Source organism: Lathamus discolor, chromosome 4 (assembly GCF_037157495.1).
Source record: "Lathamus discolor isolate bLatDis1 chromosome 4, bLatDis1.hap1, whole genome shotgun sequence".
Lineage (NCBI taxonomy): Eukaryota > Metazoa > Chordata > Aves > Psittaciformes > Psittacidae > Lathamus > Lathamus discolor.
The window spans coordinates 49,252,576-49,269,436 of record NC_088887.1 but is presented as its reverse complement, the minus strand read 5'-3'; the positions used below and the strand labels follow the sequence as shown (position 1 = coordinate 49,269,436).

The 16,861-nt window shown below is 40.2% G+C and overlaps 1 protein-coding gene across 2 annotated transcripts; it reads right to left on the bottom strand.

Annotated features, from left to right (window-relative positions):
• Positions 1-399: 399 nt before the first annotated feature.
• PIGA (phosphatidylinositol glycan anchor biosynthesis class A) lies at positions 400-7,652 on the bottom strand. 2 transcript variants are annotated; one of them, XM_065677408.1, is made up of 6 exons: positions 7,557-7,652; positions 6,629-7,293; positions 5,961-6,093; positions 4,731-4,863; positions 3,097-3,303; positions 400-1,618 (listed from the first exon to the last, which is right to left on the bottom strand). In XM_065677408.1, exons 2-6 carry the CDS (start codon positions 7,278-7,280, stop codon positions 1,376-1,378), a joined length of 1,368 nt encoding a protein of 455 aa, XP_065533480.1. In that variant the 5' UTR covers positions 7,281-7,293; positions 7,557-7,652; the 3' UTR covers positions 400-1,375. The 2 variants fall into 2 exon arrangements, with proteins under 2 accessions (XP_065533480.1, XP_065533479.1); XM_065677407.1 differs by lacking the exon at positions 7,557-7,652 and adding an exon at positions 7,424-7,487.
• Between the last annotated feature and the right edge of the window lie 9,209 nt (positions 7,653-16,861).

Sequence of the window (16,861 nt, the reverse complement as noted above, 5' to 3'; positions counted from 1 at the left end):
AAAAAAAGAAAAAAGAAAAAAAAAGAAAAAAGAAAAAAAAAGAAAAAAGAAAAAAAAAGAAAAAAGAAAAAAAAAGAAAAAAGAAAAAAAAAGAAAAAAGAAAAAAAAGAAAAAAGAAAAAAAAAGAAAAAAGAAAAAAAAAGAAGAAAAAAAAAGAAAAAAGAAAAAAAAAGAAAAAAAAAGAAAAAAGAAAAAAGAAAGAAAAAAGAAAAAAGAAAAAAGAAAAAAGAAAAAAGAAAAAAGAAAAAAGAAAAAAGAAAAAAGAAAAAAGAAAAAAGAAAAAAGAAAAAAGAAAAAAGAAAAAAGAAGAAAATAGAAAATAGAAAATAGAAAATAGAAGAAAGGAAAAAGGAAAAAGAAAAAAGAAAAAAGAAAAAAGAAAAAAGAAAAAAGAAAAAAGAAAAAAGAAAAAGAAAACTAAGAAGGTGTGGGAGGGGGGAAGGGGGGAGCAAGAAAGCATGACAGTGCTTGTTAAGCCCTTCACAGATTTCTCTCTCGTGCGTGTGCACACACACATTACTTTACACTTTGGCATAGTCTGTTGGAGGAGTTTTCAGGCCTGAGCTGTTTCTGAAGGCTGCATTACCTCTAAAGAATAGAATTCCTATACCTATGTAATCTAAAAATGGAAAACAAACAAAAAACCAAGACACAAACACCATCAGCTTTACATCATTTTCACACATGTAAGTGAACAGGACAAATTTAGCACCTCTGAAAACATAAAAAAAATTCATTATGGAGTTTTGATTTAGCAACAGGATAATCCAATTTGACTAGGGAAGAACTTTAAAATAATAATGCTACGCAGGCGAAACACTGTCACTGTGACACAACTAGAAATAAGTCTCCGACATTCCCACAATAACAGCCTTAATGACTAATTTCAAGTACCGTTTTCATCTTAGGAGAGAAAAGGTATGTTTTGTTGGGTTTCTAATTAAAATTTTTTAAGTAAGTCTCAAAATAGAAATCACAGTTAATCCAAGGAATTAGCAGAAACTATTGTAAACTAATAATTTGTGTGTTTTGCTTTCTCAAATACCAGTAAAGTGTACAGTCACTTTCTGTAATATTCACGTTGTTGAAAAAAATCTGTACTTTTGTCTCGAAGGCTTTTGAATCATATAAAACCCCATGTTCTTCCAATTTTAAGTGCAAAAGAGATGTCCGTAAATTTGCATGAATCCAAAACTAAATTAAAGCATCATCCTAAATTGAGGTAGTACATTTAACCAAGTTTCTTTCCAAGGACTTCAGAAAGAAACTGAAGAATTTTAAGAGTAATGTCTCTATCAGCAAGCATTAAAACCTTTAGTGACTGATGTGTCCTTTCCTCTCAATTTCAGCACTTTAGGAGCTTGGAAGATCTTCTTTAACGCTTCCTTTTTTTCCCCAGAAAATACTGTTTAGTCCATGCACTTTTAGGTCCTGTGGCATCTATTGCAACATCAATCACGGAATCTGGAGTCATCCACCTCAGAAATGCCAAGAAAAGGAAGTTCAAAACAGCAAAAAGAGCAAAAATATACCCAGTCACTGGGCCACAGTGGGACATAAGTCTGTCAAGTCGCTCATCCATTGGTAAAACCACTTCATCTGCAACCCTGTCATACACCTAAATGGAGAAAAGACAGAAAGCAAGAACTTAAATCAGTGTCGATTCTACCATGAAAAACAGCCAGTACTTTGTTGTCAGCGTGCAAAATAAATTATCTATTCCTTACTACAAGATGAGACAAATACTAACCCCAAAAAGCTTTGCAGATTTTAAGTACTGTTCAGAAATGTCATTATTTTTTTTAAGGAGAAAAAGGAAAATAAAGGTTTTCTGACAGACCTCAAGGGTATTTCATTAAATAGGAAAGCTTCAATTTGTCTCTTGTAATACTGTATATAGGGGGTTAGGGTTTTTTTAATTAATTGAGTGGGTTCTAATCTTACATTCACACCAGTCTCAGGAAAAGAGTCTGAACATACAATCACCACACTTTCAAAGATGGATGGCGATCTTCCAGATGTCTGTATTTGAACAATCAAGCAAACCATAGCAGGATACTGATTTTTATTTAAAGAAAAGCTAGTAACTCTTAGTAAAATGCTTAAAATTCAATGAATGTGAAAAGCATACACGTTACTAGTGACTTAATATGCATATTAGCTACAACCACTAAAATTAAAAAATACAGCCCCATGTTTCATAAATACCCACTACACCATCTCAAAAGAAACTTAAAGTTTCTTCCTTGAGAACACTGCCTACTTCATCCTACGGGTAACTCAATAAGCTAACAAACAACTCTCTTTTGTACAACTTAAGTTCCATGCATACTTTTCGTAATTACACTAACATTTTGCACACAACACTTCAGGGCTACTTAGACATCTGAGTGCACTACAGTGTAATTAAGAGGCATGTAATTCAGCTACAGTCTTCCCTAAAACACAGGGGCTGAAGTCAAAGCAACAGATATCCACACGCAGCTATAAAATTACTGCACTCAACATTCCTCGCTTACAGCGGACTTTCTACACTCAAGTGTGTAATTCTCTGTAATTCTGAAATACAATTCCAGAAGTGTGACAGTTTATTTTCATTACATCCATAGCTTACGAAAATTCAGCTAGGTTCAGTCAACTGGCACTAAACTAATTTGTATATTTCTAAACCACTTGTTAACACGTGGCAGACAAAACTTTGCCATTAACTTTTCCTTTTCATACATCTTGTACAGCATGTTTTCCAGTTATGCCAGAAAAGATACTTAATGTGAAGACTGGGGGAAAAAAAACCAACCAAAACCAAAACCAAAGCATGAGTAGAAATGTAACTAAAGATTTATGCTGTTCCTCAGAATATTAATCAGCAGTTATGAAAGAAAAAATTGCAAATAGAAAAAAACCCCACATGTCTAGGGATGTATCGAGGGGGAAAAAGTATTTTCTGAACCTTTTTAAAACCATGTGTGTTTGACAGAAAAAACACTGAAATATTACACTGAAAGGTTATATAGAGAATGTACATAGTAATGTTTCAAAGCAGCAGCTGTTTCAAAACTGTACTTAAGAGAATTTAATAGAAGTGATTATACATACTTTCTCAGTTCTCTCAGCTATATTCCTCCATGTATAAAACGTCTTTACTTTATTATGAACAGTTTCTGGAGATGGTAGTGTTCCTGCTCTAAGCTGGGCAATAGCTTTTTCTAATCCATCACACAGAGATTTCACAGAGGGTTCACATAGAATAATGAGATCTTCTGGAAGCACCTCAGGAATCCCGCCAACTCTTGTACTCACCACCTTTGAAAGAAACAACAGAAATAGCACACATGCAACATAATAGTAAAACAATAAAATCGAGCGATGACACTATTAAACTATTTAAATGTAGCACTTAAGAACGGAAAAAAAAATATTCAATGAGTGGTTGCCATGAAGGCAAAGACCAATACCATTCTTTAAAATTTTACCTGTATGCAATCTGCATAAGGTTTAGGCCTTAGAAAAGATCCAGCATAGTAGATTACTTTTAAGAATGTTCAGAATGATTCTTCGGTAGCATGACAAAACAGAAGACTTGGTCTAATGAGTGGTTTATGAGACACCTTCCCTAAACGTATCTGTCACAGTATACAACTAAATCTGTGTAACCAGATTTTAGAGTTTCTCTCCGCAGCCCCTTATGAAAACTTACCTCTGTTTGGAGAGGACAGTTTTAACACATCTGCCTTCAGTTTATGCTTTCTAGGCTACTGAACATTTACAAGAATTACTTTTAAAGTTCAGTAATTTTAATCTGAAATACTGGTTTTAAAGGGAAATTACAGCTCTAATACTAAGATGAATACTAAGAAATATTAAGACTCATATTATGCAATCATCTCTAAACAGCAGGCAACAATAAGAAAATTGCAGAACTTTCTCAGCTCTAGAGAGTAAAACAGATGACAGGGAAATAACTACAACTGGGCAGTAACTACTATAAAAGGACACTGAAGTGAAAAAAAAAAAAGTCCCTCGCATTTCCTATACTTCATGTATATTAGGTATTCTTCTCAGCCTGACTTTTTAAAAAAATGTTTCTTCATATTTTATGTGAGAATCTAAGCTTTTTATGGCTGTTGATTTAACTTTGAGTTGACAATCTCAGTTGTCAATTGGCCAGAAAGGGATTTTACAGTTTTCTTTCTCTCCAGCTGTTATCTTGAAACCCTACAGGGTAAGGCAGATACAACCTGAGTTAATGCAAGAAAAAAACTGTCAGTTCTTGGTGCAGGAAGAAAACAGTTCTAGTACAATGGTTTGGTGTGGCAATTCAATACCCCTGACTGACCATGCTCACAAGCCATTTTTCCACAGCACCTCTTAAAATAAGGTCAAAGTAAACCTTCATGAACATCAACTACCCCAAAACTCTATAAAGGAGTACATACAAAATAGCATACTGAAGAGGCAGCCTGGTTAGTTCAGAGAACTGAGAGTTAGCAGATCTACATGTTATTCCCAATTCTGCACGTTTCTTCTGGGAGCTTAAGCAGTTTCAGTTAACCCTTCTGTCTCAGCTTCCAGGTGATCTGTAAACAGGGATTATATTTGCTCACCTTTGTAAATACAGAGCCTCAGATGAAATCAAGTGTTAACAAGCACATATTATTTAATCATGAACTTTGTTTAAAATGGATACATGCATTCTAGATAGTTGAGAATTTTTTTTATTTTTTTTTTACCTGTAAACCACAGCTTGCTGCTTCCACAATTGCCATACAAAAGGCCTCTGTGAGGGAAGTGTTGAGAAAAATGTGTCCCTGGACTAGAACATTTCTAACATCCTGGTGTTCCAAGGCTCCTAGGAGACGCACCCTGCATATAAAGGGGTACAGTGTTACACATATTCTGAAAAATATTCCAATGGTTTACACTTATGTAGTGGAAGAAGGAACACAGACACCTTTGCTCTGTTTTCTCTAAATTTTTCCACCAATGAGGAAATAAAAGATTCTACTTCTTATTTTCGCACTAAAAAAAACTTCTGAAAACAAAGCTGGGGGGAGAAGCTGCTCTTTTGTTTTACTGGTAACCACCTTCAAAACATTGCTACTAAGCTTTCTAGCTCTGTAAGAGAACAAAGATTTATCCAGTTAATAATTAATATTTGTCACCCTTTCTTTGTTTAGATGTATCATCTGTAATTTCAATGCAAGGATTGATTAATCTCAGACTTGGGGGGCAAGTATTTAGCATACAATGATCAGGACCTATTATTTTGGAAACCGTGAAACAGAAAAAGGTGGATTAAGAAAGATACTAACAAACAATTTTATCAGAGGAATCACTAACTGAAGTACAGAAGGAGTAACAAAAGACAGAGAAAAGGAAATGGAAAATTAAGAACCTTGTCTTTGCCACATGACACTGTCTTTGAACAGTAAATAAACCCCAAAGAAATATACAAATGCACGTGTATTATAGAAATATTCTGATAACACAGTAGCACCAGGGAACATGTTTGCAGTACCCCAAGAACACATACTAGATAAGCATTACCTGAAGAGTTTTATATTGAAATAACAAAATAAATTACTAAGTCACCCTCACAAGCAGCAGCGACACAAACTAGCTGTCTAACATGTTATGCCATACAGTAACTTGCAATCCAAACAGCACTGTTTCATAGAGGAATATGATAAATTTATGTCTAAGTCAGCTTTTATCTGACTCAAATGAAGGTTCATACAAGGCCTATTTTTATCAGTTAACTTGCATGATCACAGTCCAACTTTAAGCCTTCAGTTAGCATCTGGTCTAGCTGCCTTGCCTTCAATAGTTCTCATCTCCTTCAGCCTCAGGTTTTGGGGTGTTTTTTTTTTTAGGGGAAGGAGGTAGGCAGAAAGGCTGTTGCTGTTGCCTTCACCACCCCTAAAGTATACTGAAGAGTCATAGACATGCACGGAACAAACCTGTCATGCAGCTGGTATCTTTCCCGGACTTCTTCCAGTATGATTCGCTTTGGTCCTTCTCCTCCAACTAAGAAATGTAACTCTGGATATTTCTGACAGAGCTCAGGAATTATACCACTAAGCAAATCTATACCTAAGAGTAGAAAATTTAGGGCAATCCGTTAATGTATTTGGTTTTAGAACTTATCGTGATTTAACCTGCTGCTATATATTCAAAAGAGGAAAAAAGATAAGTCTCTTGAAGACAGATACACTGCTGAACACAAAATGCTGAAAAGAAGACAACTTGTGAACTCTTACATAAATCACTTGAAGTTGCTGTTGCTTAATTAGAAAACAGTTAAAACATTTCTAACAGAATATATAGATTAGGGCCTAGATCACATCCCCCCTCAGTGTAAGCCAAACTTTCAATTTTACACATTTCAGTTTTGAATATCTCCAATATTACAAAAGAAATGTACCTCAGAACACAACATGCGCAAACTGAAACATACATTTCATTTTCTCGAATGGAGAGACGCAAAAGCACAGAACTGCCATCTCCCAACTCCCATTTAAAATTCAATCTGTACAGACATAGCATAAGTGGTACCTAACCAAGACCTTTCTTGACATACCTTAGAGAAAAATACAGCCACAGTAAACTTACATTTTTTCCCCATTACCTTTTCTGTATACAAGTCTGCTGACAACCACAATTGTTATTGTAGCCTCATCCCTCCTTGACAGGTCTGGAGTAAAGTCGGTGGGATCGACAGCATTGGGGATGACAGAGACTATCCGAGGGTCCAGAGCTGCTCGCAGCACCGTATTTTCCTTACTTGTGTAGGAGACACAGATGATGTGGTTGGTGTCGCACAGGGACACCGTCAGAAGTTTGTTGGTAAGCACCGAGCTGACGTCCGCAAACCCAAAGAGGGAATGGTCTGTGAACACCGTTCGCAGCCCCATGGTCTTGGCGTGGAAGAGGGCATCATGGGCCATGGCAGAGAAGGAGCTGTGGGCATGGACAATGGTGACCCTCTCCCGCACAAATATGTACCTGAGCAAGGGCAGGCTATGGAAGAGCGTCGTCGCGGTGGACTGGTTGTACATGACCTTGAGGGGTAAGTAATAGACTTTCAGCCCGTTGGTGAGGTAGCGGACGCCCTTCCGCTGGCCATAGGCGTGGGTGACCACCAGGACCTTGTGGCCCCGCTCGATGAGGCACTGTGACAGCTGGTACACATGGCTCTCCACGCCCCCCATGTTGGGGTAGAAGAAGTCCGACACCATACAGACGCTGTGCGCACACCCCTCCGGGACCCCGGCCGACATCCCGGGCCCGCTCCTGCCGGGGGAAACCACAAGATGACATCACTCGCCGCCGGCCGCACAAAAAGACCACCGGCCCCCTCGCTGCCGACGTCCCCGCCATCGCCGCCGGGCTCGGCCATCCCTCCCGCGCCGGCAGCACGCACCTGAGGGGAGGCCGCCGCGGGCCCTTTAAGATGGCGATCGCGCCAGCAACCGGCGGCCGCCTCGAGGGGGGAGGAAGGGGGGCGGAATGAGCGGGGAGGGAGGACGGGGGACAGGGCGCGTGCGTGCACGTACCTGCCGGCCGCCGGCGCTCCCTGCGTACACCCCGGCGCCCTCCCATTTCCGGAAACGGCCGCCCGGTCGCCACGGCAACCGCGCCCGAGTGCTCCCGCCTCCAGCCCCGCTCAGCGACGAAGCCAATCGCCGCCTGGCGCTGCGTCACGCGGGAAAAGGAGATCGCCAATCGCAGCCGTCGCAGGAGAAGCGGCCTAACGGAAGGGGGGCGGGTCACTCGCCCGCCGGTGCTGGGGAGGGCAGCGGGCAACCGGCGACCGGCAGCGTTTTAGGCCTGCTGCTGGTGCTCCGGCCTGGCCCCTTACGGCGGGGCGTCCTTTCTCCTACTAGAGCGTTGTCATTACTGTGTTGGGAAGCCCGCCTCGGCAGGTTGCTGTCAGATAAAATACCCCTAAATAATCTTGTGCACAAAAAAACCGTAGTCCGGAGTGGTTTATCAAGTGAGCTGTGTCCTCTAAAACTCTAAAGGCTTTGCCATGCCCTGCGGAGAAGTTGTTCTGGTGAAGTGTTTGGCTCAGTCACAACGGGAACTCCTGAGATGTTGTCTGTTGCCACAGGTGCTGGAAGCTTGCTCTCTCTAAATGAAAATAAAATACGAATACCACCAGTTTTACAGACAGGCCAGGCATGTCAACTTTGAGAAACACGGCTGGGTTGTGTGAGTTGTGCTCTGGTACCTTGGGTGGGCATCACTTGGGTGTGTGTTTCTGGTCTTCTCAAAGAGGTTTGCAATCAGCTGTTAGCAGCTCCAACACTGGCCTGACTGCCAAGAAGGATGTTACCTTAGTGGGCTGGGGTTGTGCATCCTTCTTCTACATGTTCTCAAAATTCTGCTCGGCAGCTACTTCTCGTTGCCAAGATTTCTGGTACGAATTTTGTCAGATTTAATTCTGTCATCACTCCTCCTGTACAGATATAGGTGTCATGGATGGCAGTACAAGCTGATCTAAGCTGGACTGCTGAATGGATTCCTGGTTAGATTGAAGCTTGGACAAGATGCAGTTTGGAGACACCAGTCCCAAGAAGGACCAAGATGGAAATCAGGCTCTTCATTCTGGGGACTGAAAGACATGAAAGAGGTTAATGTGCAGAAGAACAAAAACATTGCTTGTTGACTGAATTTATCTTGTGCTCAGAAAGGTGAGACCAGTATTGGCAAACCTGATTTCATCATCAGGCACTCCTCTGAGGTGGCAGGAACCTGAATTTCAGGATAAGAAGCTGCTGATGAGGTCAGAAGTGGGGAGGCTTCTCACCTGCAGTAGCAGGTATCCTGTTGTGAAAGAAGAGGTGGGGAACCAGGGGGCCATTGGGGTCCTCATTCTCAGAAGAAACTGCAGCCTGTCAGAAACAAAATACTTTGCAATACTATTTGGAAGATTTTCTTTCTTTATTAATTTTTAATATATATTCTAGATCCTTTGTGTGCTTTCTAGAGAAGTTGTAATTCTTGGTATGCAAGCTTGAAAAATACAAAGAGAAATTGTAACTGGTATTCAACACAGCAGCCCCTCTCTTTGGCAAAAGAAGTGGCATTTGACATGTTTCATAAGCCGATGCTGACCAGCCACTGTGCAAATCCCGAAAACTGTCACCAACCTGCAAAACCTTCCATAGGACAGATCTGTTTAATCTCAGAAATCTCTATGCCACAGCAGTTGTGATTTGTTTTTATCCCTATATATTCATCTGAGCTTTGGAGAGGGCTTGGTGCTTTCCCAGCAGCTGGCCGTGGGCTCTGAACATCTTTCTGAAGGAGGTCAGGAAAACCATGGTCACCAAGCCTTCCTGGCATTGGCCTGTTGTGTTAGCTCTGGTCGTCTGACATATGTGTTCTTCAGTAAACATGTCTAGTTGTGCTTAATGTCATATCTGTTAGTGGTCCAAATCAGTCCCCCTATATCAGCAGCTCCTCCTGCTGTCATGTCCAAATGACCTCGAAAAATTTGTTTACCAAGAAGCCTAGGAAAACAAAACCTTAATGGAAAGGAGAAGAATCTTTGCCAGTGTGAAGCTGGCAAAGGTACTGCTAAATTTTCTGTCCATGGCTGATTCATGAGGGTGGAGTATGGCACACTTTCTGCTGGCTGTGTTGTTGTGTTGCTTATCCACAGAACTGTAACTGATCCTGGGCCGACCCGAAGTCTATCCTGCCCTGATCTCAGGTGAAGATGTTGTGAAGGGACCAACAGCTGAAGAGGAAATAAAATTTTCTGCCTTTCTAAAATGAACTCAGTGCATTCACTCCTTCACTTAAAGCACATACAAAGTCAGAGAGGGACTGTGGGATATGTAAAGCAGAGAGTAAAGACGTTAAACCAGTGACAGCAGAGTAATTACTGCCTCCAAGCCTAGTCCTCCAGTGCTCCCTAAAGCACCCTAATAAATCTAGTTAATGGAGAGAGAAGATGAAGGACACTGAAAGAGACTCCTGTGGCTTTGTTCTGGTAGCAGATACTGTTTTGCCTCAAGGAGACCACTCTGGTGTTCTTGAAAATGCAGGAAAACTGTCTGCCGGATACTCTGCTCTATCATCTCCCTCTCAGCCTCACTTAGGCTGAAGTTGCTACTCTGTCCCCAGGCTGGTGGATGATCACTGAAGACCTCTAAAATTTCGATAATTTCCTGCATTTCTTCCTAGTACCCATTCAACAGAACCAAGTATTCTGCAAAAGCCAAAGCTGTTACAGTTTTCATGCAATGCTGGATCCTGCTTCCCTCCTCCTCTAACTTACACAGTGAGGGGTCCATAGGTAAGTTAAGCAGTATTGGAGACATTGAATTTACACCAGTCCAGATCCCCATAGGGTCCAACTGTTCATTCTTCAGGGCAGTGTAGGTGTTAACATTGTCATATAAGTTCAAAATCAGGGCAACAATATGATTATCCACACCCTTTTGCTTAAGAGCTGTGATGATGTGAATATGACTCACCCTGTTGAAGGCTTTAGCTACATCAACAAAAACAACTCCCAGGGTCGATGTTCCCTTTTTGCATTTCCAATTAATAGCTGTAATAATTTTAGGTTTTCTGAACAGCCTGCTGATTTTATAAATCCCCTTTGTCATGGATTAATGGGACATGCCTTGGTCAGCCTTACTGTTAAAATTGTAGAAAACCTTAAAATAGTTGATCCGAGCATAATAGGTCACCAATTATTGGTGTCATTCTGGTGCCCTGGGAGGGCCAGCTTAGATATTAACATAGTCTGACATTCCTCTGCCATGTCTGGGATGGTACCAGTTAGCAGCTAGAGATTGAGCAGTTCTTTTAATTTGGTATAATGAAGATCTATCAAGTCCCTCCAACTAAGCCTGTATGGACCTGAAGCCATGTTTTTACTCAACTCCCTGATGTTCTTAGAGATCTCTTCAGTTGTAATCATGGCATCAAATGCTGAGTTGTCTGCTAGACCAATGGTTCAGAAAGCATCCAGGCCTTAGAATGTTCTCATCAAGTCCTATCTTGACTTGAACGCCTGGTGCACCTTTCTGCCACTGCCTCCATTTAAGATGTTGTTTTGCTTTCAAATCTCAGTGTGATGTCCACCACAAAGGACATGTATCCTCTCAAATCAGGCAGGGTAGGTGCCGAAGAGCAGGAGGGCTTGGGAGCGGTTGGGGGATATATACCAGGAGTGGCTTCTAGTCCCCTGTGCTTACACACAGATTGTGTCTCTGTCCTTACCAGTACAGGGCAGCTGCTTGGAGTGTACTGACATATGCTGTGGATTAATGTCTTTTACACTACCTAGGCATAAGCTGTTTACCACTTCCATGCAGGGACCATTTCAGCACCTGAGTGCCTGATCTCAGTTTCCTTCCTGGTCCCTAACAACAAGCAAAGCCTGAATGCTGGCTGTCTTCTGCCTTCTCAGCTGAGTCCATGATCCAGCTTAAGGGCTCCCTGAACAGGGCAGAAGAAATTCCTGGGCACACAATGCAAAGCAGTGGCTGTGCTCTCCCTGAAGTTTGAAATCTGTCAGAAGAGCCTTTGTACTGGCAGACCTAAGGGGTATCTGCCCTGTGGCCAGCGCACAACCAGCATCAACTCTAACCAGTCATCTGACTAGTTTGACAGAAATTCAATTCTGCCTCTCTCTGGTCTGGGTAAGTGAGATACAGTAACACACAGATCTGGTATCAGCTGTTACAAAGCCACATCCTGTCGACCAAACTAGACTTGAGTTTACTTTTTCCCCAGTTTTGCTAGATTTTACTGTCCATTTAGTTGCAGATTTAAATTTCTGTTTCTGCAGCCTTGAGGCCACATCAAAGTGCTTTAGCATTCATGCATCTAAGCAGCCTTAGAAGAGAAGGCCTGTCTTAGAGGTCTCCTGTTTGTAAATTTAAGACTGTACTTGACCAACTCTTCTAAAAAATCCTGGAAATTTATGTTGTAGAGTCAATCCAAACTGAAGTGACAGAACTTTCAGAGGGGTTTTGGTACGCAAATGCCAACAGAACAGGTTTAACTGAAAGTTAAACAGGTCTTGGTGGAGGAAAAAAAAGGGTGCAGTGACAACAGCAGATGGAGCTATTGGAAACTTAAAATGTATTTGTCCTAGTGGGGAGGCAAAATATTTTCAGTGCAAAGCTGAGGAACCTGTTATGTGTTATTTCCTGCTACTAATGCTCCTACCACATGTATGCTCCTGACCATTTTCAGCACTGTTCTCTATGCTCATGATGCCCATTAATGTAGTACCTGCCTGCTTTCTATAGTTTGAATTAAAATTTCTTATAGAAACTAAACATGAACTATCCAGTATTTTGATAGCATATATCCAGATTTAAACTGTAAAGCAAGAATAATTCATTGTAACTGTACTTTTAAATCCATTACATTAAAAAAGTGTTTCTTTAAGTTGATAGTGTTATTATAGCCTTAAATGTCTAAAGATAAAATGAAGGTAAAGTCCACAGAGGAAGCAGTAATTTCTATTTGGCTGTTAGAGTTGGCAAGATTTAGAGAGGCTTCCAGGCATGTAAAACCCTTCTTTGAGGTTTGAAACGGAAGCCACAGATTTCAACTTTGTGCAGGCTGGAAATAAGTGCTCTGAGTTTAATTTAATTAATGTGGAGCAGAGCAAGGTGATCAGGTGATTGGCCTCCAGGGGACAGGTAGAGAGGCATAGGCACCATTAGCTATGAAAACTTCAGAAGTTAGCTGTGGGTAGTTTCAGAAGGGGATGTCCAGGGAAATGACAGATCAGAGAGACCAGATGACTAGAAGGGATTTTCACGACATGCCTTTGGAACTGAGCTGCAGGAAAATATTGCAGTTTATTATGGAGGCAATACTGATAAGAAGTGTTGCATAGTTCTGAACATGCTGACCTTTTCTTTGATTTTCATCACTTATATTGTTTTTCTAATTCTGAAGAGTGAAGCTAAATAACCACTGTGCAACAGTATTTGAGTATTCAGACACAATTTTGAACAGGTAGCCTGTTCATGGAGAGCAAGAAATGCTTTCCTAAGAAAGAGAAAAAAGAGCAAAAGAGGCACATGAATGTGCTTAGACAGTGGGATCTGGGTTTTGGATAAATGCTTTGCCGGTGAGTCACCTAACAGAAGCTGATGGGTTAGTCTTGATTTCTTGCATCACAGTTTCAGCTGGACCTGTGATAAGCCACACATTAGAGGTACAGTGTTCACTGATTAAAAATATCACTAGCAAAACAAGTCGGGCAGAAGAGTAGGGGGAATGCTTCCTACTCTGTTACTTTCTTTTCTTAATGGTTAGTTTGTAATCACACTTAAGAACTGGTATTTTTTATGTAACCACTGTTACATTTTAAAATATTTACTATGAACTAATGCAGATTACATTTAAATGATTGATTATTCAGCTATAAACATTTTAAAGGTAGCTTTTGATGTTTAAGAAATTAAGAAGTTCATACTAAGTCATGGATCCTCAATGCTCTCAACCTGGGAGGACCTTTCACATTGAGTACGATAAAAGTGGAAACAAAGAAGGGTGTTAACGGCATAGAAGTCAAAATACAGACCAAGCCATGGCAGCATCCTTTTATGTATTCATTTTACTTTATTGGCTAAAGGAGCAGTTTCCTTTTAGCTTAATTTAAAACAGACTTTCTCCTCACCTTCCCAGACACCCCCCACCCCCCCCACCCCCCAAGTGAAAATTCTTCATTGAAGTTTTTGAGTAACTGCTGATGTAGGAGTCTGATGGGAATAAAATGAATGGCAGCACACCGTTTGTAACTCCTGACTTGTTTGTTTTTTAATGTAGACTGTAATAAATGAGAACATAGATTCATTTCTTCTGGTAACCACTTGTAGTTCCAGAGAGACTAATTCACTCCCTAAATCCAGAATTGGAAAGTGAAAACCTCTTTGATATTTTAAAGTTGAAACACATTTATCAGATATTTAGAAAATACAGGGGAAATGGGCATTTGAAGGATATTCCACAAATTTTAGGTTGGATTTTCAAGGTTTCCCTTTTTTTTATACTACGTAGAGCAAAATAGTAAAATAACTTATTTAAATAGCGTAACTCCTGTCTTACAATGGTACAAGAAAAACAAACAAACAAACAAACAAACAAAACCCTAAAAACGTAGATGCGATTTTTTTTTTCCCCCCCTGGCTGGAAAACAGGAAGAGACCTTAAAAGTCAGCTGGAGTTGATGTACAAAGGTTACATACAGATATATATGTTTGCAGTGTATATCAGTATGACAGGATTTATGTGGTCTATCAAACTTCCTATGAATAATGTTGCTATGAGTAATGTCACAGTAAATGACATCCGATGGTTTTTGAAATAAATGATAGCAGTACTTTCAGGATTTGCTTGAATTTCTTCATTGTCACTGGCATTTTGTAGGATCACACATCCCTCTCTCCTTCTGGAAGTCAAGTATAATTTTTTGCAAATGTATAAAGATTTTGTCTTTCAAATGCAGTGTGCATATTTTGCTGTTATTCTCATTCAGTCTTTTCTTTTGCCCCCTACCTGAAAAAGCACATACGAGTGAAAACTATCTGGTAAAAACTGATGTTTTTAAAACTTTATGTGTATTCATTTAGAATTAACAATTACTCTGAAGTATTCTCATTGCTATTATAAGCAAGAATATGTAGAAGCCATAATCCAAATATCACATTAAAGACCTCCCTCATATATAAAAATTTAAAAACCACCATAGCAGGAAATTTTAGCATTATTATTCTGGCTATGAAATCTGTAAATCATGTCCATATGCTTAAAAAGTAAGTCATGCTGAACACAGTAATAAAAGGCATTTCAAACTTCAAAGAGACCATTTCTCTGCTCAATAACCTTCCCTCTGAGAAGGTCGTTTAGTCATAGGTTAAGAGCTAATGGCATCAGTCAAAAAACAGATCACCTATGAATTTTATATACCTCATTTAAGTCTTCTGAATTGTTATAGTAAATATTATTAAATTCTGATGTGTCGATATGTAAGATAACATAAAGCATTTCTATTTTAAAGTTTGTTGAATATTTTTAAATGGATAGAAGAATCTAGAATTTCTCAAATAAAATAACATTATGGGTTTTTTAAAATACTCATCTAATTCTAATTTTCTGCTCATGTTTCCATTTCCACTCAGTCTCCTGTTTGTTAGACCTCATTTTCCATGTAAAGGATTTATGTCTATGCCACAGTGTTAGTGATATCTGGGTCTTCTTGGGGCTGTGGCAGTGAAGACCACCAAGCAGCACTGGCATTCACAGTTCTGTGCTTAAACTCATGATCTTTTCCACATAGTATTTCAGTGAAATGTTACAAATATGCAGTATATACTCTAGCTTTGGTCATCTTCTAATCTTACAGGAGAGTAGAATGAAAAAGAGAAGCATGCTGCCATGCAGAAGCTGCCACAGGGCCTAAGGAGCAGGAGATCTGCTAGGATGGGGATTTCTTGTAAAAGAAAGAAGCTGTAAGATGCCTGTCCTGCAAACACAGGAGTACACAAATACAGCTCAAAAAGTAGGTGGGTCATGTTTTCCCTTCCAAATATGTTTCCCTATCCTTTCTTCAAGAGGAGCCAACTGAACAGGAGGGGAAGAATGGCCAGTTCTCATACTAAAGAAATTGGTTTACTTGGCTAGTGAAAAATATTTTCATGTTCCTATGCAGATGAGGTATGAATCTGGTCAATTCAGAGCATTAAGGTGTCTCTGCTTTCCTGCCCAGGGCAGTGCTGTGCCTTAGGTGAAGTTAGAAGGGATGCATCCATCATGCTGAGTTTCAGGGGAAAGCTACGGGGCTACAGCACTGTCCTGGTGTGTACAGGATGCCAGCATGAGCAAGAGTTTCCCCTTCCCATACCAGCCCTGGCACAGTGTGGGTGATCACCTCCACGTCATTTTGTAACCTGGTGGGCTGGAGGTAGCTGAGTGACAGATTAATAGGTTAACAGAGAGAGTAGTTGTGTGAGGTCCTGTGCTACACTGGGAGGGAAAGAGCTGAGGGTGAAGTTGTATGTGCCTATTCACACATGTGCATGCACACATGCGCCCCGAGATTGTTACCCTGCAGAGAGGTCTGAGTGTGCATTTCAGCTTTGTGTACTGGAGTTGACAATCCTATTTAAAGCATGAAAAAGTACATTCATAAGGCTTCTGGAAATCAGAGCTAACAATCTCTAAGGAGCAATGAAGTTATAAACTAGATAAATATTTAAGTGTGCTGGCTGCTTAGGTCACTCTTGTTAGTGAATGCCATCAAAAGCACTTTCCTTCTCTACCTTTTCAGTAAGCCTAAGACCTGTTCTGAATCCACAAGCTGTCTGGCACACTGCTGCTGCAAAATAGAAATCCCTCACTGGTAAAAGACATTGTAGGGGATTAAATGTAGAAATAACACTGGATTTTATGTTGGCATTCAGGTGTGTTTTTGAAGATCACACATTCTTCTTTGAGCTTGTTTCTACCAAAAATATTTATACAAACATTTAACAGAGTGATCTGCAAGAGTTAAGCACAAAATGTTGCTATGCACAGCAAGATCTCACTCTTTTCCTTTGGGATCTTCAGCCCTGAGTTAGGCCTCCAGGCACAGTCGTCTTTTTCAGTGGTCTAGGCATGAAAACCTCAAAGCAGGGTTCACAGTGGTGGACAGTGATGGTACCTTTCTAGCTTGAGTATCCTAATGGCTATAGCACTCTTCTGGATGTAAGGTGTCTCGTGTTCAAATCCCTCTGTGCCTCAGTGAGAAAGGTTTTTGAACATGGTTTTCGAACATGGTTTTCAGCCTTTCAGTAACTGCTTTATCTAAAAGTCTTCTGGACTTGAAGCA